We start from the raw sequence: 23,182 nt of genomic DNA, 5'->3' as shown, positions 1-23,182 counted from the left end.
ATCACTTCCTCCAGGTTAGCTTCTCACAGCCAGGGAAAAGAGCTCAGCCTGGAGAGAGTGCCGTATCAAGCCTCCGTCCTATTCTGTCCTCTACGCCGACAGTCTGGGCGTCGCAGCAGGCACACAGCCATTATTCCAGAGCCTCTTGACAAGCAATCTGCGCATTAGCAAGCAGAGCATGGCCGAGCCCAGCCCACTCTCCGGCTTGGCAAAGCTTAGCTAGTAATTACTGACCACAACTCATCTGAGACAAGCCCCTTCTCAAAAAAGAGTGTGCACCCGGAAACTTGCTACCTGCTTACCTGGACACTTTACTTTTGACCCAAAACATTATTTCTAAGTGACATCAGACAAGAGTGATGCAACCTGTACCCAACAGATAAACCCTTAAAGCTCGGTGGCCTTTCATGTATCAAATCCTCAGCACACAGGAAGTGATGGCTTTGACGTGAAACTCAAACGTATTTTCTAAAGCCAAATCTCAGTCAAACCAGACACGCGGAAATTGGAGAATATTTACCTCCCGTCTTTTCCCGTCTTGTTTTGGGGCAGTTCTGTCTCCAAGGACAACGTTGCACTTATCAAAGGAAATGCTTACATCTCAAATTGACTTTGTAATTACAACATTATTTACGGTAGAAAGCGGATACATAGTGCTCTAAAACCATCTGCTACAAAGAGACACTTTTGTCAGTAATAAAGATAACGACTACATTTGCGTCGTCCCTGGTCAAAGAACAGATACAGGAAGCCATCGTCTCGTATTCACAGAGTAGTTAACTACTAATTAATTCCATATCCTCTAAATGGAAGGCACTTTTCCTCAATGTTCTTTCTTTCAACCGACTCTATTCATCCTCCTACTTCTTTCTTACCCTCTTACTCCCATTGCTACTGTATGTCTCCCTCCTTCTCAGCCACTGCCTCCACCTGCATGATTCCTCTTGTTCGTTATATCCAACCTGTCACCCCTCTGTGCCTCGGCTCTGTCTCTTTGACATGCTGTCCTCATGCCGGCTCTCTCTCTGTCCTACCCTGCTGTCACCCTCCCTCGCCCCTGTCTCTGTCATGTCCCCGTCCTCTCAGTCCCTGCACACACTCCTCTTTCTATAGTGTCTCTCTTCCTCAGGCAACTCCAAAGCTGCTCTATGGCAAGCACCCTGAAGAGTATGAAGACGTGTTACATGTCACTTCCTTTAATAGTGATGATTGACTTCATATTTCCCCGTGATCAGCCACCAAGCCCTCGGGGTGAACCTACCAACGGCTGATATGATTTATTTAATACCTTTAGTTACGTTGCAGAGTTGGAAATGATTTGAATTATAAACCGTTCTTAAATTAGACTAAGTGACACCTTGAGTAAGAGCTAAACTGCAGTACACAAAGTCATTCAGACTAGCTGCTTTGATAACACTTTAAAGATCAGTCATTATAAAACATATCATATATATTATTCTGAAATGGAGCAATCTGCACGATGACTTTCACTCAAGTTCAAGATGTGGTACTTTGCCCACCTCTGGGCCACCCTTTCTTATCCCAAATCAAACGGCAGTGAGTGAGCAGCTCACAGCCAGAATACGTGTTTTCTAGAAACACATTGAACAAGCGGCAGCACCTCTGAAGCGCCATTTTGAGTCATGAAGGCTTCACATGACTTCAAGTGCGATACATGTTTGACTGCTACGTCCTCCTAAGGCGGCTTCTCCACTTCTTCATCTCGCTTTACTCTGTTTCCAGCATGCTTCTATGCATACCCCTTCATTACCCAGAGCTCTTCTTACCCAGCTTTGTGGTGTTCAATCCAAGGGGCGCCGCGTGCTACTTTGTGCGTTCCATATTCCCCTATGGGCGTAACGTAAAGCTGGTTCATGGATTTAATTTAAATAGGGATGTGCAGAATTAAAAGGAACTAGCTTCTCATAAATTAATGTCATAGATAAATTAATGTCATAGATATAGATAGATAGATAGATAGACGGACGGACGGACGGACGGACGGACGGACAGACACACAGACAGACAGACAGACAGACAGACAGACAGATAGATAGATAGATAGATAGATAGATAGATAGATAGATAGATAGATAGATAGATAGATAGATAGATAGATAGATAGATGCTTTCTACAACACACACCCCCAGTAAGCCACACAAACAAAGGCGTATGTAAATAAATGTTGGGCGAATACACACTATTTGAAAAGGCCAACTATCACACAGATAAAGGTCATTTCCCTGACATATTTCATAAGTCATTACATACAGGCCTCTCACACAGCCTCTCACACAGCCTCTCATACAGCCTCTCCTCGCCGCCGAGCCACATCCAGCTCCGTCATATTAAGCGCAATGATTGCTTGTCATGCCGAGGCTTCTTCTTCTCCCCTCCCCCCCCGCACCCCACCCAGCTCCAGCCTGCCGCCCAAATTGGCTCTAAAACCACATGCCACTTTTGATTTGACCTGGCAGACCCTGAAACAATAACTTCATCTGGCCCCGTTAGTCTCATCCTGACCAGACAGCTCCAAAAACAAGCACTGATTTCCCTTCATCTGGTCAGGGGGCACCTTTCGTCTTTACTCGCTCTGTCTCTGATGGGATGAACGCACACATGGCCGCCACAGAGCTCGCCGCCCCTGCTCGTTAACGAAGATCTTCACACGCTGTATTTGCAACACATAATTATATCGCTCATCCGACGGATTCTTGGACATTTACATGTGCAACAACTTTGGAGGTAATCCCACCTTCTCTGCATCAAACCCATAAGCCGCGTGTCAGTATGGCTTAAGTATGGCCGTGTTGCAGTCTCGGAATGTGGCTGTGACTCCAGAACACTTAACTCTCCAGGAGAACACTGTCTGAGGTGATCATCTGACTTGGAGTCGCTGCTCCCATGCAGGGAGACATTGGCGTTCTGAAAGGGTCTGTAGCTGTTTGCTAAACCAAGAGGACATTCAGTAATACGGACGATGAGGTGTCCTCAGCGTCTCTGCGTTCCATGACCCTTCACTGGAGAGCAAGGTCCGACTGGGGCTGCTTGAGATGGGAGACCCTCTGGGCTGATGAGAGGGCGTGCATATATGAGTCCTCTTGTCAAGGACGCTGGAAGGATGATAAACGGGGCAGTAAGGTGGAGTGAGACTGTTGAGGTGTTTTTTAAGGTGTGTCGGCAAATGTGTTTTTTCCCCTGTGTTTTCCTTGCTGATGTCCACAATCTGTCCCCTCCACCCACACCCACTCCTTTCTCTCTGTATAACCTCTCACACCGAACATGCTTACTGATGAGATAATAGAGTGACATATGTCAACGGTGCATATGCCAGACTTTCACTCTCGTCATTATGAAGTGACGGGCCTGATGGTCTGGTCATGGGCTAACACGTGTGACGGCCCATCTCAGTGGAATAGATGCATCTTTCCAGCACTAAAGCAGTCCCGGAAACACACATGCCCACACACACACAAATGTGCATCATTGGACATTAATCGTCTGGTGGTACCGCCCACCTGGGTGTTACACACGTCACGGCGAGGGCACTCATATAGACTGTAAATCATAATTACAATGACGAAGGACCCTTTCAGCCGTCTTAAATGAAAATAAATGGGACCCAGCCCTGTCCCTAGTGTCTCCATGCCGATGAGTAGAGAGCTTTCCTCACGGGTGTGCAATCCCACAGGGGAGACGATAGAAGCATTTCAAAGATATCCAGAGGATTCATTCGTCACCATTACACACCATTACAAACATGGAGGATGTACACACTTAGTCGCTGTAGTATTTTATACTTGTGTAAAAGCAGCAGATCTGCATTCATCAGGTCAGAGGTTTGTCCCATCTCCAGAGTCTCTGCTTTGTACTCAGATGCACACATTAGTGTCGTATCCCTTTCACAAACAACACACTCCCTCTTCCCTTACACCAATTGATTTATCCATAAAAGCTCTTTGGCTTCTCCCGTCCTTCTTCTCTAAGTAATTACCTCATCCCTCCCAACAGCAACAGTACTCCCCTGCCTCAACTCTCCATCTTCCCTCATATCCACATGAACCACCACAGGGGTCAAAGCTAGCATCCTCCCAAGTGGCATGGTGGGATGTCCCCAAGGAGAGCTGGGATGCAAACAGGGCGGGAAAAAAGTATAAATAAAACCATCAGCTGAAGGAAATACAGGAAGGAAAAGGACATCTGTCAGACCGCCCCCACTCAACCCTTCACCACAAGTCCTGGTAACACATTAGTATTGGACCCTGGTTAAATGAGCGAGCCTATCCTCCCGTCATCCATATATCCGTCCAGAGGAATGGTAATGACCACGGAGAGGCAGAGCCCCTGCTGAATTAAACATGTCCTTCCATTGAGGATCTGATTTCCCCCTTTGGATGCCGGAGCAAGGCAGAAAGAAATGATGCTGGCAGAGGTGCTTTATCACCATGCCGCTCAGGTGCACCGGAGGTCAATGAGATGTTCTAATGTATTCCATCTCAGGGCAAATTAGATGCATTTCGCTGCGAACCCTCAGTTTCAGGGTCAAGCAGCGACTGCCCCCGCAATTTATTTGACTGCCAGATTCAGGCCGCCTTTTCTGAGGAAGCGGCACGTGCCTAGCCCCGTAATGTCTCAGAACCAAGGTCCAATCTCCCTAAAGTGTTACCCAGGAAATCCCATGTGATTTAAACTATCTCCCCGTTCATCCTTCTGTACCTGTGAATGACTTTCTGTTTTGTGTGCCAGCTAACCCAGGGACCATGACTGATTTGTACTCTTTGCTCTTTCTCTCCCTCTTTCCATGGTTTCTCTTCTTCCCTTACCCCTACTTCCTCTTTCTTCTTCATTTCTTCCTTATGTCTCATATATCAGGTCGCCAGTTGACCATCTTCAACAGCCAGGCGTTCATCAAAATAGGTGGTGGAGAGAAGGGGCGCCACTTCCAGGGTCAGATCTCTGGCTTGTATTACAACGGCCTGCAGGTGCTCAAACTGGCAGCCGAGGGCGACCCCAACGTCCAGAGCCAGGGCAACCTGCGGCTGGTGGGGGACGTGCCCTCGGTGCTCACCACTGACACCACCTCCACCACCCCGCTGGCTGATATGTCCACCACCATCATGGAGACCACCACCACCATGGCGACAACCACCACCCGCAAACAGCGCTCGCCCACCATGAGGGACAGTGTCACACAGGTGAGCAGTGACGAGTGTGTGATCGACGCTTGTGTACACGACTCATTCCATCCCGCTAAATAGACCATAGCTAAAAGCTGGCGTTTGAGTCACTGAGCCAGTGCAGTGTCTTTGAATGACTTAGTAAAGTTCCAAAAGTGCCAAAAACAATATATGCAAGATTTAACAGCTTTTGGAGGACGAGATGCACATTTCAAATAATTGTTACGTCCACTTCCAGGGCAACAGTCTCCTTTTCAGTGCAGTGTTTTCCCCCTCAGATTGCCCTCACCCTGAGGGGGAGTCACAACGGCTTTGTGTGCGGTCCTATTAGCCCAATCAACACTGCCATTTTGATTTGCTATTAGAAGATACAGCTGACTAATCCCCAGACATGGTAGGCTGCTGGAAATAACAGAACACCCAGGCAGAGCAACAAAGCCTGGAGGAGTGGACAACGTAATGAAAAGGAAAGCATGCAGCAGTAGCAGCACAACAACTCAGGCTCCCATAAGCTTATATGTATGACTCTCCCTCACACCCATGTGAAAGACTATGGTTTATAGGCTGATGATTATCCCCATGTGCTAAGTGTTGACGTTACCGTCATGCTACCTAACAATTAGCACACATTAGGGAAGTGCTGTTGCCACACACTGGAACACGGAAGAAGCAGGTCATCCAGACCCGCTCCTCTCGTAAAAAGACATAATAACAGGCTCCATGTGCTCCAAGGGAAGAATGTGTTCTAGTTCCTGGCCAGTATCATTAGCTCTTAAGCTGTGTGCTGTGCCGAAAACACCTTGCTTCGGGTAATTATTGGTAGAAGTGCAAGCTTTTGCCCCATGTCTACGACAGTATCTACATTATGTCAGCTATTTCTGTAACAGCTTGAAAGGCGTCATTTCATACGGTCAACTTCAACTTTTGTGATGTTGCAGGAAACCAAAAAGATGAGGCCCAATTAGCAGCACTATATGTCCCCCATTCAGTTGTGTTCATTAGCGCTGCTTCATGTCTACCGAGGCTCATCTATGAACAGTCTGTCGTCCATGACTTCCTCCATCAGCTGATTCCAGATATATTCCGACTAGCTTGTCCCTTTATCATCGTCTCAAGCCGTTGCAGAATCCATCCTTTGACAGTGATATCCGTCTCATTTTTAATGAACACCGCCAATTAGATTCACGGTGAGGCTGTTGATGGCACGAGAGCTCAATCCATGCCACTTTGTATTGCAAACACACAGTTCAAAGAAAATTGTAATGTTGGTGTCGCATTAACGCCTGCTCCTGCTTATTTGCTGCTGGTGATTTTCCTTTGCATTGGGAGGAAAGTCACTTAATGAAGCCGCATCAAAGCAGCGCTCTGATTGCGGCTGACGGAAACTATGAAAGTGTTCCTGTTCAGCCGAGCATATTCTCCGTGGTGGCTGAGCCTGCCATGTCATTACGAGCAAGTGAGCTTTGGGGGATTTAAAGACGGGTCAAAGCTCCTTTAAAGACAACTTGTGGTCTTGTGGTCAGTCGGCATGACTTATTTAGCCTTTTCTTTCTAAACATGAGATCGATGGAACCTGACCCAAGATGTCACATGTAACCATCCCCTCAGGTCATTATCATATCTCTGGCCTCCAGACTTCTTGGCGGAAGTATTCTTCCTTGTTCCATATCATGAGCTTTTATAGCAGGGGTCTGCGATTGGAAATTGACGGCCCTGTTTGATAAGTTATCTGGCGGTATTCTAGTACAGCAAAGGACTCTGAGCGCTGTCGTCTTCTGTTTTTACAAGCCTTAATGTGTGCTGCCTTTGCTGACTGACGTTCATGCTGGGTCATAAAGAAGCAGACTCCCACCTTTAAAGTGCCTTTTATTGCTAAGAATCTATTTTCACCGAGTGTAGACGTATTGTAACAGTTCTTACTTTATTATTGTTATGGACCCAGTGAAACGTAGTTTATTGGCACAATGGCCTAGAATTGCTTTAAAGATATGTGCTTGAGAATGAACTCGTCCACATGCTGGAATGATCCAAGATATTTTGCCCTGCGCACAAAAACAGTATTGAGGCGTGGAGTTGGCTGACGCAGATCATTCAGACGGTCCCAGTGTGACTGAATAATGTGTATTCTGGAATTTGTTGTTATTTGGGAGGCGGTCCTGAAGGCCTGGCGAGCTGCTCTGCTCCCCCTCGACAGACAGAAAATGAAAGGGGAAATAATAAATGTTAAGTCAGATTAAGCAAAATGTCATGAAAGGTATGGGATTTAAGTCATTTCTAATTTCTCTTGAAATGTGTGCAGTGGGAACAGTGGGAACGCGTGTTGAGCTTCACTTAAACACAGCATGGTGGCTGTAGTGTGATCATAGGCGATTGACATCTTTTACAGATGACATTTTTTGCATTTATTATCTGAAGAAAGACAGGAAGAGAGTGGAGGCAGATGTGTCAGTCATAAATACTGCAAAGAATAGAGAATCAGTAACCATGCTTGTTTACCTTCAACATATGCAATAAATAAGAGGATTGGATACATCTGTGATAGTTATTTTAAATGTGTATCATCCTTTTTTGATCTGAAACAATTTAAAGAAATATTGAACAGAGTGCAGGATAACTTTAGGGTCTACAAGAGAAAGGAATTTAAACCATGGTTTTAACATATAGATTGCAGCTGTATACTGACAGTCAGTGCTGTGCTATAAAGACACACGTATGTCTTTAGAGTACACTCAGTCCTTGGGCATTTAATAATCTACCCTAAAGAGCCTGTGGTGTTATTTTGTGCTAGAGCAAACATGGTAATAGCATTTTAAATACTGCGATTCGGCAAAGCTAACATCTATGGAGCTCTAATGAATATCCCCAGCTCCCGCCAAGCCACAGCGGAGACAGGCCAGGGTGGCGGAAAGCAAGAGAGCGGAAACACACATTTCAATTTCTCCAAAAGCTCTGAGCTACCGGCCGCTTTGATCATCGTCGAAAAATGTTCTTTGATGCTTAGAATAAAAGATCTACCTTGATGTGTGTGTGTGTGTGTGTGTGTGTGTGTGTGTGTGTGTGTGTGTGTGTGTGTGTGTGTGTGTGTGTGTGTGTGTGTGTGTGTGTGTGTGTGTGTGTGTGTGTGTGTGTGTGTGTGTGTGTGTGTGTGTGTGTGTGTGTGTGTGTGTGTGTGTGTGTGTGTGTGTGTGTGTGTGTGTGGGTATAATCCTGCAACCCCTCCATACTGTGGGGTTCCATGAAACAGTTGGCAGTCATCTCTTGTCTCGCTCTGACCCAAATGTGGTGTTTGGGTGTTATAAAACTAAGATCACAAGCTCCTGCTCGCTGCTACTGTGTTCAGTCGAGAGCACTCCCAGGATGATTGGCTGGATGGATGCAAGGTGTTTGAAGTTGTCTCCTCGTGGATTCAACTTGGAAGTGGATCGGAAAAGTTCGGACCAGGTCAAACGGGAGTATTAAGCTCCTCCTCCTCCAGCAGTGCACTGGGTTAGTGGGCCTGGTGACAATTAGCTATTTTCACTCTGCGCGGATGCTGAGGCCGATTCAGCCGTTTGACATTCAGTCAGCAAGTAATTGTGTTATTATGGCCTCGAGCACTCTGATGTCCAGGTCGCTCAATTTAAAGAAGTGCACATTCGAATTGATTCATGATGTTCCGTGTTATTTGGAGCGAGGAAAACAGTAGCATTGCATGGATGGAATAGAAATGTGAGTGCATGTTCGACGGAGATGTTCATTCGGCCACTTTGAGAGCCAGGTGATGTAAACAAACACTCACTGTGGTTATGAAATGATTACGCCCAGGCCCTGGACTAATAACGACAATGTGGCTCTTGAGTCAATTAGGCTGATCAAAGCCCCCGTTTCGCCTATCGTTCACCCCATCTTGAATACAACCACACAGTGAGGGGGGGGGGGGGGGGGGGGGGGTCAGGGTACAGCCTTGTGAGTCGTGTAGTAGGAAGCTGGGTCCAGATCGACACACATTGATTTGATTGGTCGGTGTTTGGTCGGATGTATTTTCTACATTGACTTCAGATCATACAAAAATAACTAATAGGAAAAGCAACTCACCATAGTATTTTCAGTAAATGTCCTACTACTAAAACTGACCAACAATAATCATCATGTCACCTAAGAAAACATGTTTACCTTCGATCTTTCTTAAGTTGGCCTCTCCTTGATTATCTTTTGTGTAAGTGGAGAGGAGAGCCTCGCTGTGACTTCGACCGAATCCTCTCAGATGTTCTGTGTATCCTCTACTCCAGTGTTTCTCAAACTTTTTCATTCCAAGGACCACTTAACCAATAAAAAAACACTCGCGGACCACCTAACTCCGCAAATATAAAAAAACACATTGTTTTTCTAGAACATATTACAAATCGCCTGAAAATGCTACAAACAAGTGGCAACATGTGTGATGAAGGTGTTGCGCTGGGCTATATCATGCAATTGAAAGTGAAACTTAACCTCGCTCCATTGCGGAGATATACCCGCGAGAGTGCGGAAAACTGAAATGTATTTATTTATTTCAAATGTGAAATGTTACCAATATACTCACGGACCACTAGGGGGCGCTCACGGACCACCAGTGGTCCGCGGACCACACTTTGAGAAGCACTGCTCTACTCCTATAAAATGTGTCCTGACTGTGTCTGCTCTGCTTTGTGTCTCTGTGCTTTCAGAATGCGGATGACCTCTTGGTAGCATCAGCTGAGTGTCCTAGCGATGACGAAGATTTGGAGGAGTGTGAGCCTGGAAATGGTGAGTCAACTCAGGAAGTTCTGCCTTCACAATACTTGCAATCCAAAAACAAAAGAACTCGCCTAGACTACTGCAATCTCCCTTCCTCCACTTTTACGTGACGGCAAACCTCTCTGTATGCAGCTCTGGTTGGCCATGTGTTCCCTGAACCCTTCTTTCTTATTGGTTTTTAAAGCAGCAGCCACTTCTCTGCACCGTGGTTCATAAATAGCTCAGCCAAGTGGCAGTATCTGGCGTTTACCCTGCTGTTGCACCAATCTCCTGCCCACATGTTAACAAGACAGGACCGTTCCAGCGTGGGAACGCAGCTTGTTCAGGCCGGTGGCTGTCAGTGGGAACAGAGGGTCAGCTAACGTTCCGACACCATGACAGGAGGTGCATGTCAAAGGCCATGCGTGTCACTCCCTGCTCTGTGCTTTCTAGCTCTATTAGGCCGGTCATACTTGAACACTACCAAGAACCACGTACAATAAAAGAATGCGCTTCAAAGACTACTTCCTCTACAAAGTTGTCAAAAATAAAAATAGGCAGAACTACATTTAAAGCCATCTTATCCTGAAAGATTGTCTCTGACTAGATATCTGTTGAATGGACAGATTTAAATGACGTGTTAATTGAAACAACACTTGCCTCATATTATTGAAACAGTGTGAGTGCACTTGCTCCAGGTGCGGGAGATCTCTGTGATTGGCTGGATGGATGCAAGGTGTTTGAAGTGGTCTCCTCGTGGATTCAACTTGGAAGTGGATAGGAAAAGTTCGGACCCGGTCAAACGGGAGTATTAAGCTCCTCCTCCAGCAGTGCACTGGGTTAGCGGGCAGTGTTAACTTCTTGGAGTTCAATTAGCACAACACTTTTTTCCTCTTGAAAGCCGTTAATAACACCTGGGGCGTTTGCAATCTTTTCAAATGAGTTCATAAATGCGTGCTTGCTTTGCTTATTATAGATCGCTGTGTAGATCAAACCTATTCTGTAAAATACATGAGCATCTCAAATGAAACATGGTTTATTATTAGATTCAAAGGAGGAGAGAGGGACTTTGAAAATACTTCAGGACACTTTTGGACACATTTAGCATTTCACAAGAGATAACTGAACAATTAGCACATGGCGACAGGATTAGATTAGAACTCTCTGTGGCGTTAATATGATATGATGATACTAGGAAATAGCTTCATTTGAACACATTGTCACTCTGCCAAAAGCATACAAGTAGAGACACTTTATACATCGTAGCACTTTAGTTCCCCAGACCCATCCTCGGAAGAAATGTCTGCTAAAAAAATAAAAAAGGCTTTTACAAAAACAGAAATGTAAACATCCTTTTTAAATGCCTCAGTAATCTGAGTATGGGTTTGACATGATTAAACAACATAAAGGCCAGATTGCCACCAAATCTCTTGAATGTAGACAACCTTGATTCGACAAAAGTGTCAGCAGCACTTATAAATATAAATATAAATATAAATAAAAAACACTTCATTTTCCTAGATTTAAGTTTCTTTTCAGGAATGGGGATTCTGTGGTTTGAATAGAATATATATGTTGGACTGCAAATGGCAGGAGATTACAGCAATCGGTGTGTTTGTGTGTGAGGAGAACGGCTCTGAACCTGGAGAGCAGCATTCTCCTGCGGTTTACTCTGTAGGTGGTGTGGACCGAAATAGAGACTCAATTCCCTTCTTATCAGAAGGAGAAATGAGAGTTCTCCACTGGATGCTCTGCCCAGGCTTAATCTCCCATGGGGAAAAACAACTCTCTCAATGCCCACACAAACACACACACACAGCGGCAGACATGCTCCCCTTACCAGACAGACACTTGTCTCTCTCTCTCTGTGGGTGTAAAGTTTCTCTCTCCTGAGAAACAACAAACATTCTCCGTATCACACCTTCCAGATGCCACGAGAGTTCCAGCGTGGCGAGCCCGCCGGGTCGGATAAGCCTCTGGGAAAACTGCTTAGAAGGAGAAGAGAATCAACATTGTCCCCTCTCCATCCCAGCTCCAATGCCTGTCGCCATTGTATGAGAGCACCAATTCCCAGTGTTGTTCATTTCATGACAGAATGCAGCTCCTTTTTATTGAACTGCCTTCAGGAATGAAAAATGTTAAGCCGGAGATTTTCTATTAATCCAAGCAAGATATGATGCTGTGAATTCAGGGATCGATACTCCTTCCTGCAGCACATACAGCTGGGCACCTGCAGAGGTAGCACGGTGCTGTTTCAAAGGGATGCAACTGGTGTTATCACAAGTGCATTCTACTCAGGCATTTTTAGCTGGCTGGTGCCGAATCATGAGCCTCAGGCAATGATTTGGGTGCAGCCACATTCACACATCTGCTGAGAAGTGAGAGTGAATGCAGAATAGACAAAAGCACAGGGCACGGAGGAGAGGACCCCGATGAAGAGATGAGAAGGAGCTGGGAGCGCTGACCCTCTTTGAGATGGGTGTCACGTTACTTTGCGCTCAAAGCAAAACAGGGACACGGGGGGAGAAAAAGGGGAGCGTGCGAGGGAGAAGGAAGAGGAAGTGAGAGAGGAAACACATTTGAGAGAGGGAACAGAGTGAAATTCTCATCAACGATTCTCGGCTTTCCCAAAAGGCAAATTCAACGTTGACTCTGTTGGGGAGCTTTAATTACATCACCCAATGAAAGCTTGGCTGTTGGATCCTTCAGTGGTATTAACGAGCCGCTGTGAGAAGGGTGACAAGACCTAGGAAGTGGGCGTGTACATGTACTGGGGAGAAGACACTCAAAAACATATTTGTATATCCTATCCGCATGAACACGAGATGAGAAGCCGTCCATAGACACTGATTGTATTCACAGTAATACAGAATTAGAGAAGATATCATACACACGTCTGTCAAACAAGCCCGGCTCATTCAATCTCTTTCATGTTCTCTCCATTCTTCACTCTACCTCAGCACGACCTCACTTCCCTTCTCTCTCTCTCTTCTCCCAAGCTACTTATCAGTCCTAGGATGTTTTAGCGTTATATCGCTTTTACTCTGACAAGATCAGAGCTTTGAGGATCTCCTCAATAATTCATCAGGCGACATGCTATAGAGGCAACCTGCAACCTGTTCTTTTTAGGTCGGCGAGTGAACCTATAAGATTGGATGATGGATGAGGGATGACCCAGAGCGCTGAGCCGCTCACCCAAGTTTGGGTGTCAGTTGTTTGTCAGCGTGATGCTGTATTGACATACAGCTAGTAGGGGTGTAACGGTATCCGTATTCGTCCCGTACCGTCACGGTTCGGACGTCACAGTTCGGCACATGCAGTCACACGGCGAATACGCCTTTTTTGTTACGAGTGGGAAAAAAGTCTGTCATTCAGGGCAGTATCCACTACACTATTTATAATCCGGGGGACGGTATTGCGCCTAAAAGCTGTTTGCCAGCCGCCCTTAGACAACAAAAGAAGAACAAGAACAAAACACAACAAAACGAACAAAATACAAGAAGAAGAAAAGTTAGTATGGCGATTTCAGATAACACACAGGAGCTAGAACCCACCTGCTTCTTTTAAATCAGCTGTGTGGGAACATTTCGTGTTCCCTGTGGACTACAATAACGATGAAGTGTGCGAGTGGTGAATCGACGGTGTGTTGGCGTTGTTCGATAGCGGTGCGGTATGCTAATGGTAACACAAGCCAAACATGCTAAATCATGTCAGAAGGCATCACCCAGATTTGCCACTCACCGGAGCCCGGCAAAAGACAACAGCAGTTCAACAGCTGATCCCCGCTGTTTTTAAGAAGCCAAGAGACATGAAAGCCGAGAGACCAAAATAAATAACGGAAGCTTTTGGCTTATTATTTATGATGTAATATTTTCAAGACATTCTTTTTAGTTTTAGAGCTTGATGAAACCTTTTTGTTTGACATCAGCCATTATGTTATTAAGATAATATGGCCATCTGAGTGTTTGTGGTTTGTTTTTAACTGTTTAATACAGTTAATTATTCAAAATGTCAGAGTTCCTTATTTTTAAAACTGAAACTTGCACTACTGTTCAAAAATAAATTAGAACAAACCTGGAATTATGCATTTGGGGCTTTTTCTTGTTGTACCGTACCGAACCGTGACCCCCAAACCGAGGTATGAACCGAACGTGACTTCTGTGAACCGTTACACCCCTAACAGCTAGCCATCCAAGTAAACAAGCCCAGGTTTGTCATACAGGTTAGAGACTGGCAATGTAGAGGATCGAAGCAGTGTCCTCTGGATGATCTGGATGTCCTCCCCCTCTGCTGGGCTTAAAGACTTAAAGTGCAGTGACTAGTATATAAACATTCTTCTGATTGGACCAAGTTCTGTAGAAGAACACTTTGCTAAGGTCAGTCAGCGTTAATGGAAGTAAAAAAGACATTGTGTATCCACCTTTGATTCAGATCTGCTTTTCATTTGAATGGGTTCTTCCTTGGTCCATGTTTCAGCCTTCTACAAAGTTTAATAAACATTAAGCTCAGAGTTTTTTAAAACATATCCTCAGCGGCTGCCGTAATAATGCTCTGAAATCGTATGATCACAAGTACCAAGAAGAGAAAAGTAAAATTACAAACGATAAAATATGGGAACAATAACAAATACTAATTATTGAGTTATAATGTATGTTTATTTGTAGAGCAACAATAAACAACAAGACAATGTAAGTTTCTGACATGATAGAAAAATATCTGCATTCAGTTACAGATCAAATAAATAATCCTTAAATTACATAACTTGAATCAACATTTAATAAACTCAGCATTATATACCATACATATATTCACCATGTATATGTATATGTGTTGCCTCCATAGAAATGATTATTCAGACGTCTTGTAACCATTTCACTTCCAAACTAATTATTGGTGAACTTAATCATGATGAGTATTGATATTGTAAAGTTGTAAAGTATTATTGAAATAACATTTCTTATTAGATGTGACCCCGGAGCAGTGACTATGGGTGTTAACATTTAAAGATGTCACTCCAAGGAGAAGCTTTCAGTAGAGAAGAGAGCAGATGTAACGTTCATTTGTAGTGGCGGCTGGTGGAAAATATTTTTGTTGATATAGTGAGTAAAACATTTTTATTGGGAGAAATGACCCCTTAAATTAGGACTTCTGGTGATGTAATGGCGCGTTTCCAGTGCAGCGCGGAGCTCGCTTTAAGCGTGCCGAGCCGTGCGGGGCCCATTTTTGGTTGTGTTTCCACTTGGCCTAGTACCGGCTAGCGGGTCCTAATTCACAGTTTTTCTGGCCCCATAAAATCGTGGTTCTAGGGCCAGGAACAACCAGGCTGAGTCGGGCTGAGTATGCTAAACTAGAGAGAGAATCGCTGGCAAGGGGGCTACAACTACAACAAGATGAACATATTTGACCGTGATTTAATTGTAATACACGTTTCAAAATGATGCCGAAGTAACAACATACTGATACCGGTTAGTAAAAACCATGAATTAACGCTTTGACAAGTCTGCAGACAGACGGCAGGCAGAAAACCCTTTTAAAATGCGTGTTTTCTGAATGGAGCTTGGCTAAGCTAACGTTATATATGCTCCGACCGTCCACACTCACAACAACGGCCTATACAGACATAAACAAACCAGCGACTGTATTCTCCATGACACAGGCAGTCTGTGGTTTGTACTTGTTTAACTTTTGTCTAGTTTCTGAACAGATCGTATCTGTCCCCGGCTGTTTGAAGAGCAAGCATTGGAAACAAAAGACAGCATTTACCTGTTTGCATCCAGCTAGCCATGCCTTTCTGCTACGTGAGAAGCCTCGTTGATACGTTTTGTCTTTTTCACGAGCTTGCTGCGATATATACAAATCGGGTTGGTCCGGTCCAAGGTCTTTAAGTATCAATTTATCTCCCAAACTTCTCCTTTCGAAAGGATTGGAGAGTAGCTCTTGCACGGAATTGGGTGCGGACCGAGGTCCGGCGACTCCACTTGCACACGAAGCCACTCTCACATGTGACTTATCAGTAACTTTAGACATCGTAACACAATTTTAAATGAGATTTTATTGTAGATTATACATTTTACTGATACCAATTGTATGATATTTACCTTGTTCATTAAAAATAAAAAATTTTATAGGTTTTTTTGTATGTGGAAAGAGGTGGGGTGGCGCCCTTAGCGCCCCTATGGGCCGGCCGCCACTGGCACACACCCTATGTTTCTGTATTTGTGAAAAAAGAATGCTGCCAGTTTGAATGATATTCCCTTCAGTGCACAATTAAGAATCTGATGGCATACAACATCATATTTGTTTTTGCAGTAAATGTTGTTGGAATCGGGTATTCTCTGCATGTGTGAGATTATACCACAGTGAGGTTGAGACCCGACTTTGTTTCATAATAAATCCTGTTACCTGAAAGCGACAGCTGTAAATGCAGTATTCGTAAACAGTTTATGGAGTCACATATATGAAGAAAACATGCCCAGATTATATTATACATGTAGCTATTGCTTATTGAAGCAAGGTAGGAAAATATATTATTCTCGGACACGCGGCTGGATTGCCCATCTGCTGTCCAATCAAAGCTGAATTATAGAATGCTCAAACTCCAAAACAACCTTTTCGCTCTAAATAGATGTGAGCGGGGCGACGTGAGCGGCACAGTAACGATGTTTGTCAGGAGAGCCACATCGATGCATCAGGATCCATCTGCCCTGGTCTCCTTCTGAGTGAATGGGGGGGATGAGTCATACTGGCCGAGTGGCGTGTGGGTAAAGATAAAGAAGACATTTCATCATGTGGGCTAAACGTGGCTCCACTGCCTCAGCTGTTCAAACAATCCAGTCAATCAATCAGCTGAATATCTTTGAGTCTGTTACATTACAGACTAACAGTGTTAAGGAAAGAGGCACCCCCACACTGGAATCATGCTCAATGTATTCCTCAGCCTTCCAAAACATGTCTGATTCAACCAGTGATAGTCGTTATGATGCTAAATTAAATACCTCAATATCTCATGTGAGTTACAATGATATAATATGTTAAAAATCTATCACCTGATTTTCTTCAGTACTGGGAATTAACTGAGCAATCCGAGCTGCATACAGAGGGTGCTGTCGTGGAGAAGGAAGAGCCAATTGAAGCTGTTGATTGGTTTACACTAAGGGTGCAGTGGGCTTTGGTCACACAACAGGAAATGAAGCGATGGCTCTCTTGATTACTGCCTATAGTGCTGAGACGGCTCTCTGTGTGCGAGGGCTGAGCTTCATTATGTCATGTGAGATAATGTCCTCCTGGCTTCGGCTCTAATAAACACAGAGTACAGCAGAGCAATTTGTCATAACAATCATTTACTGTTAAACGCTTGTATATAAACGTTTGCCTCCAGAATATCTAAAAGATCTTCAGCTCAGTTCTATGGGTGGATACGAGGGAGACAGAAACACTCGAGTCAAGCAGTGTTTCTGATTCTGCCACGATTGCAAGAAGTTAACAATAACAAGTCCATCCGTGTGCGGTGTCAGCCGCACACTGCAAGTGGGGCACAGCGAGAGGCTGCTGGGAGAGAGCTTCAGATTGCACTTGCAGCATCTCTACCATTTTCACAGAGAGTACAGATGGGGACACCACCGTCTTCCATTACCTTCAGTCATATGTACATACTGTATCTCTGAGGAATATCTAGCAGGTGCCCTGCAGTTTATATTATCTTCTCCCGTGACAAGTTATCTCGTAGATTTGTAGGAATGCACAAAACTAGTCCAATGTGACACCGCTCTCCGCTGTCCTCTCAGCCTTCAAGGTGAAACTCAGCCTTCACACACAGAAAGAAAGGAAATATAATGGGGAGAAATAACTTGAGCATTGCCATGGAAACTAGAAGGGTTGAAGAATTAACGTTTTTTTCCCGTTTTCACATTTTGCTTCATTTCAAGGCCTGTTTCTGTTTCTGTGTGTTGTTAAATGCTGCTGTGTTTCGAGGCTTGGTTAACCCAGCACGTTGCCCTTTGTAACAAAGCCTTTGCCATTCTCTGAGTGAAAATGTATGGTTGTGTAACTGACTGAGGCTTGAGCGTTGCTGAGCTGACAAGGTCATGGGGGAGTTATTCCAAACCCCCCCCCCTTAAAAAACAACCCAACCCTAACTCTGATTTACCTCATCAAATGAACAAAAAGCCACAGTCATGATTTTATGCTAGTGATGTTGGCCTTTACTTGGTCATGTGTTGCTGTTACCTTCCCCTTTTCTAACCCAAGGATGTTCAATAATCTACCCCCCCCCCCTCCTGCCATGTTTTCAAATGTTTCCTTGACTGTTAACCTAACCTAACTAATATGCTAGACTTGACAGTAAAATGTAGTGTATAACCTGATATTCTGCCATGTTCTTTTAACATACTCCCAATATGTTTAACCCTTAACTCCAGCTGTGTAACTTTTATAAGTAATAATGTTATACACCCAATAATTATTTAATTTGGGTGTCCGTATCACAGTGGGCTCAAATCAGATTACGTAACTGAAGCTTGACAACTCATTCTGGCTCATTAAGACTAACTGTTGACTTGTGTTGGTGGCTGCTCACTGTTACTGTGCTGTTGGGAGGGAGGGGGAGGGGGGGGCGTCAGTGTGTAATCTCTCTCAGTGCTGTAGTGTGTGCTGAGAGCTGGGTTAGGAATGAGGGGCAGCAGTTTCCTGCAGCAGCTCCTGAAGGCTAAGCTAATCAGAAATGAGCCATAGAAACCCCCATGCCCAAAGGGGGAACTGGGATTGAGCCCATTCTTCATGAGGATTCTGAAATAAGCAAGAATGAATTATTCAAATGTCTTAACGTGAGGATTATTTATCACCTATTACAAAATAATTAAATAAAGAGGAGAGGAGGTAACGACTGGGTGGGTGGGGGGGGGGGTTGTTAATCACTATCCGAGAACAATCTTACACAGCTTTCTTTTTGTAATTTTTTTTTCATGCAAAAATCATGCGGCCAATTTGTTGATGTAAGTGACCTGAACCTCGTGGTTTGCTATCTTATTTAACCAATCACAGCAAGACACTGAGCGCTAGTGCAGTCAGCATAGGTTAGCCTAGCGTTAGCAGTGAAGAATAGGCTGTGTAGAGTGATGTTAAGTTGTTCAGTGTAATATGTAGTCTACTTGTATCCTGTGTTAGTCATATAGCATGTAGGTCTATGCAGCAGAGGTCAGGACAGGTGCAGCTTTATGTCTTACAGCTAGTATGTATTCAGCTCAGAGTTAGTCAGCATATTACCTTTTTAAATAGAACTAAACGTATATACCTAACCTGATGTAAAGTGTTAGTGCTGTTCTAATTCTGGTGTTCAGTAAAGTGTTCTTCTTCTGTTCATCTGGTGGTGGGCTCTCACCCCGGCGGTCTCTAACACTCTGTTTCTCGTTGTCTCTTTCTTGTCCTAGGAGGTGAATTAGTGTTGCCCATAATAACGGTGGACTCCTTAGCCCCCCCATCCATCGCCACACGCTACCCAGTAATCCCCCCGCCCCCCACCACCTACCGCCCTTTCCTCACCTTGCTCGAAACCACCAAAGAGTCCTTCCCCCTGCCAAACGGACGGCCCCCCTGCTCCCTGGACCAGGAGGACTGCGGGGAGACCATCGAGGTGTCGGCGTACGGCTCGGGGGAGATGACCGAGTCTGATGACGAGGACTATTACAAAAACTCCCCCCTGGTCACCGACAGGACTGTCCTCCCCCCTCCCCCAGGCGTGGAGGGCAGTGTCCAGAACCCCCGGGACCGCCATTTCTCCCGCTCGCCCAACTCCCACCGCCCCCCCCCCTGTACTCCACCCCCACAGCCAACCCCGAGCAGCTCAGCCCCCACATCAAGCCGGCCGCCGGCGGCAGCAGCAGCAGCAACAACAAGATCCCTGCCGGGAAACTGAACACCCGGGACCAGGTGCTGCTGCCGCCGGCCCACCCGTCCTCAGATCCGGGACACCGCAGAGTCCCAGGAATAACATACCCACCCAATTTCCCCCATGTTCCCACTCCAGACCCCACGTCTCCTGAGCGGGGGCTCCCGGGCGCCGTGGAGGTGCAGCAGTCCAGCAGCACCACGGGGATGGTGGTGGGCATCGTGGCCGCCGCCGCCCTCTGCATCCTCATCCTGCTCTACGCTATGTACAAGTACCGCAACCGCGACGAGGGGTCCTACCAGGTGGACCAGAGCCGCAACTACATCAGTAACTCAGCCACGCAGAGCAACGGAGCGCTGGTGAAGGAGAAACAGCCCAGCACTGCCAAGACGGTCACCAAGAACAAGAAGAACAAAGACAAAGAGTACTACGTCTGAGAGCCGCCGCGACACACAGAGACAGACAGCAGCTGCACCTAGAGAAGGGAGGAGACCAGAGAGAGGAGGGGGAGAGAAAGGCAAACAGAACAGAGGGTAATTCATTTCCTACTCAGTATTGTCTGGTGGCCATACATTACCTATTCAAGTCTAAACAGAGGGTGGCAGCAGGTGACATCATGCTTCTGCTCCAGCATCTCTTAGATTGATTTACTTCTTATTAAATGTTAACCACGGGGTGGAATTAAGGAAAGGCCTCACATCTCCACACATACTGTGCCAACGACCATATACCAAATGCTGATAAAACAGTGATTTATGTCTCAGCACATGACAGGTTAATTAATATCTAGAGTACTGTAGAAAGCACCACCATCAGTATTCGTGTCATGGTCTGTCCTTCATTCTGAGGCGAGCTCGAGTTCCCCACCGACAGTATCAACATCTTATTTCCCACCTGTTTGAATGAGTAACTCGACATGGCTCTGTAAAATCAATACACTGCCAGCTTACAGGAACATCGTGTCAAAGCCAGCTCCCCCTCTGGAAGTGTTCCACGTCTCTGATCTCTTGCCTCCCGTCGCATCTCTCTCTCTCTTCCTCTCGTCGGATCGTGCGCTCTGTTTCTCTCCTCGTCCGGTGCTCAGCGGCCGATGCAACGTAAACTCTGCCGTGTTTCAAGCATGTAGTATTCATTTACGAAAAAGAGATAAAAACTGTTTTTCTTTCTGTGGAGTTTAAAAAAACAAAAAATACGATGATTGATGATCATAACAACGTTAAACGTAGCAATTATGTGAGATACCACCGCTCCAACATACCGGATGCTAACTTGTACGTTTAGCCGCCAAAAACTTGTTGAGGCCAACCCCCTTGGTCGTCCTTTGTCCAGCAGATCTGTGTCATGTGTTTCGAGGCTCCGAGGCGCCTCCTAGTGGGCCAGAAGAGAAACTGTGTCACGTCCTTACAGTTACTAATAACCGAAAAACTGAAAAAACCTCCAGCAGTCAAGATGAACTCTGTTCTATATCATTCTAATTATATGTATAGACGTTGCTGAAACTATGGACCTAAAGCTTGAGCGAGTGGAAAGGAGAGTTCGCTGTTAATGCACAGCAAGACAGACTTTAGGATTTGTGACGTCAGAACAGTAACACAGCCCCCCCCCCCCCCCCCCATATGAACAGTACGGCTGATGCAGCCATGCTGCAAGACTCCGTCACTTTGGTTTGCTCTTTTCTTTTTTATTTGAGTCTCTGGTGACATGAGACATTTTAGGGAAATTCCTAATTAATTCTTGCTGGAGTTCTGCTGAGGAGAGACATACCTTGCAGCTGAAGAAGCGACTGGGTCTCCCCCCCCCCCCCCCCCCAGCCTGTCTGGACTGATGGCAGCCAATGGGCAAAGCAAACTCTGTGGGAAGAGCACACAAACCAAATGTGAACGGCAGTTCCCTGGAAGATGTTCAGCAGAACTCTAGTATTCCAATTTTCTCAACTCTATTAAAAAAGAAAACTGTACCATGAAAAGAAAAGAAAAAACCCTGAAAAAAGTTTGTGAAATGTCTAAATATTTGACTCTCATCCCATTACTAAGAGAAGTGTGTTTTCCCTACTATCATTCCTGTTTGGAGAAAAAAATGACTATGATTCTGGGAAACTGAAATGTCTATGTATTTTCTTTTGGTAATTGAGCAAATGTGATTTGGATTATGAAATGAAACCATGAATTCTCCTTTTATTCCATCTGTCATCCTCGATCACATTGTTCGTCCTGCATCTATTCCTTTTTCTCTGTATGGCACATGGTATGTCCCCATACCGCGTGGAACAAGGCTCTGTCCATCCTTCATATCTTTTTTTGATTTCTTTTATATCTAATTCTGTCTTGACGGCCAGAGACGAGATGGAAGCCATTTCATTTGACAGGCTCCATCAATTCACTGTCCTGCCACGTTCGTCTGGTATCTCCATCCCCAGCATACTCCTCCCAGTATCTTCCTGTTCTTTCTAAATGTTATTGTAAAGTGTTCCAGTGAGATGACTCTAAATATGTGTACATTAACAGAGGGAATACACTTGGTTATATACTTCTTACTCCCTGTGTCGCGTGGTCTCTTTATCGTGTGAGTGGACAGTTAAAAAAAGCAAACTCAACCCACCAAATCTGGGTTACACTTAGTTTACAAACTGCAGGTTAAAGCTACTATATGTACAGTTTGGGGAGTTAACAATAGTCTAGATAATCTGTGCTGGGAAAGATGTTTGCTCACCAGCGTTATTTAATCAAGCTAAATTCTAAAGTGTTTTTGAAATGTTAAATGAACTCGAAGATCGGATTCCTAACCATATGTTGTTTTAGTTTGAAGACCTCTAAGATAATGGACAATTAAACCTTTACAACTTGCTGGAACTAATTTAATTAAGTATTCATTTACTTTATGGCGGACAGTAATTCTGCAGTTTGAGACTTATACAAAGTGCTAGGTGAATATGTATTATCACTTACCCAATGCGAGAGGCCTGGGACCTGCTGCCGTCTGAATTTAAACAACGGAAGCCGGTATCTACTAAACTGTCGTGCTGCGAACAGACTTCCTGTATTTTATTTAAAGCTACAGTGGCAGAGGCCGTCTTTGTTCAAGAGCCAGGGTGTTGCTTGTCTTCAACACTCCTGACTTTACATCACCTATGTTTTACAGGTGTTGCTTGGCACACGGGAATACATATATAAACCATGATACACGCATCACATATTTAGATCCTCCTAACAAAGACATGTCAACCCCTCAAACTTTATTTCTTGCACTTAATTTGTGTGTGAAAAGAATCCGCAGTACCTACTTTTAGCTAAACAGACTATAAGGGTGCCATATGGAATATATGGACATGGATTTAAACACGGCTAAATCATTGTGTTACAAAAGAAAGAGAAGAATCATTCCAGTAGA

The 23,182-nt window shown here is 44.9% G+C and overlaps 1 protein-coding gene across 1 annotated transcript in view; it reads left to right on the top strand.

The window, feature by feature from the left end:
• nrxn2b (neurexin 2b) overlaps window positions 1-22,328 on the top strand; it is a 769,387-nt gene extending 747,059 nt beyond the window's left edge. The window contains 4 exon segments of the mRNA XM_071206612.1: window positions 4,874-5,196; window positions 9,864-9,942; window positions 19,338-19,708; window positions 19,711-22,328. Of these exon segments, the coding sequence (XP_071062713.1) occupies window positions 4,874-5,196; window positions 9,864-9,942; window positions 19,338-19,708; window positions 19,711-20,232 (1,295 nt within the window). The 3' untranslated portion in view covers window positions 20,233-22,328.
• The last annotated feature ends 854 nt before the right edge of the window (window positions 22,329-23,182 follow it).

The sequence above is a fragment of the Pseudochaenichthys georgianus genome, chromosome 18, assembly GCF_902827115.2.
Source record: "Pseudochaenichthys georgianus chromosome 18, fPseGeo1.2, whole genome shotgun sequence".
Taxonomy (NCBI): Eukaryota; Metazoa; Chordata; class Actinopteri; order Perciformes; family Channichthyidae; genus Pseudochaenichthys; species Pseudochaenichthys georgianus.
Note: the sequence above shows the minus strand (reverse complement) of the source record. Positions and strands in the feature narration are given on the sequence as shown.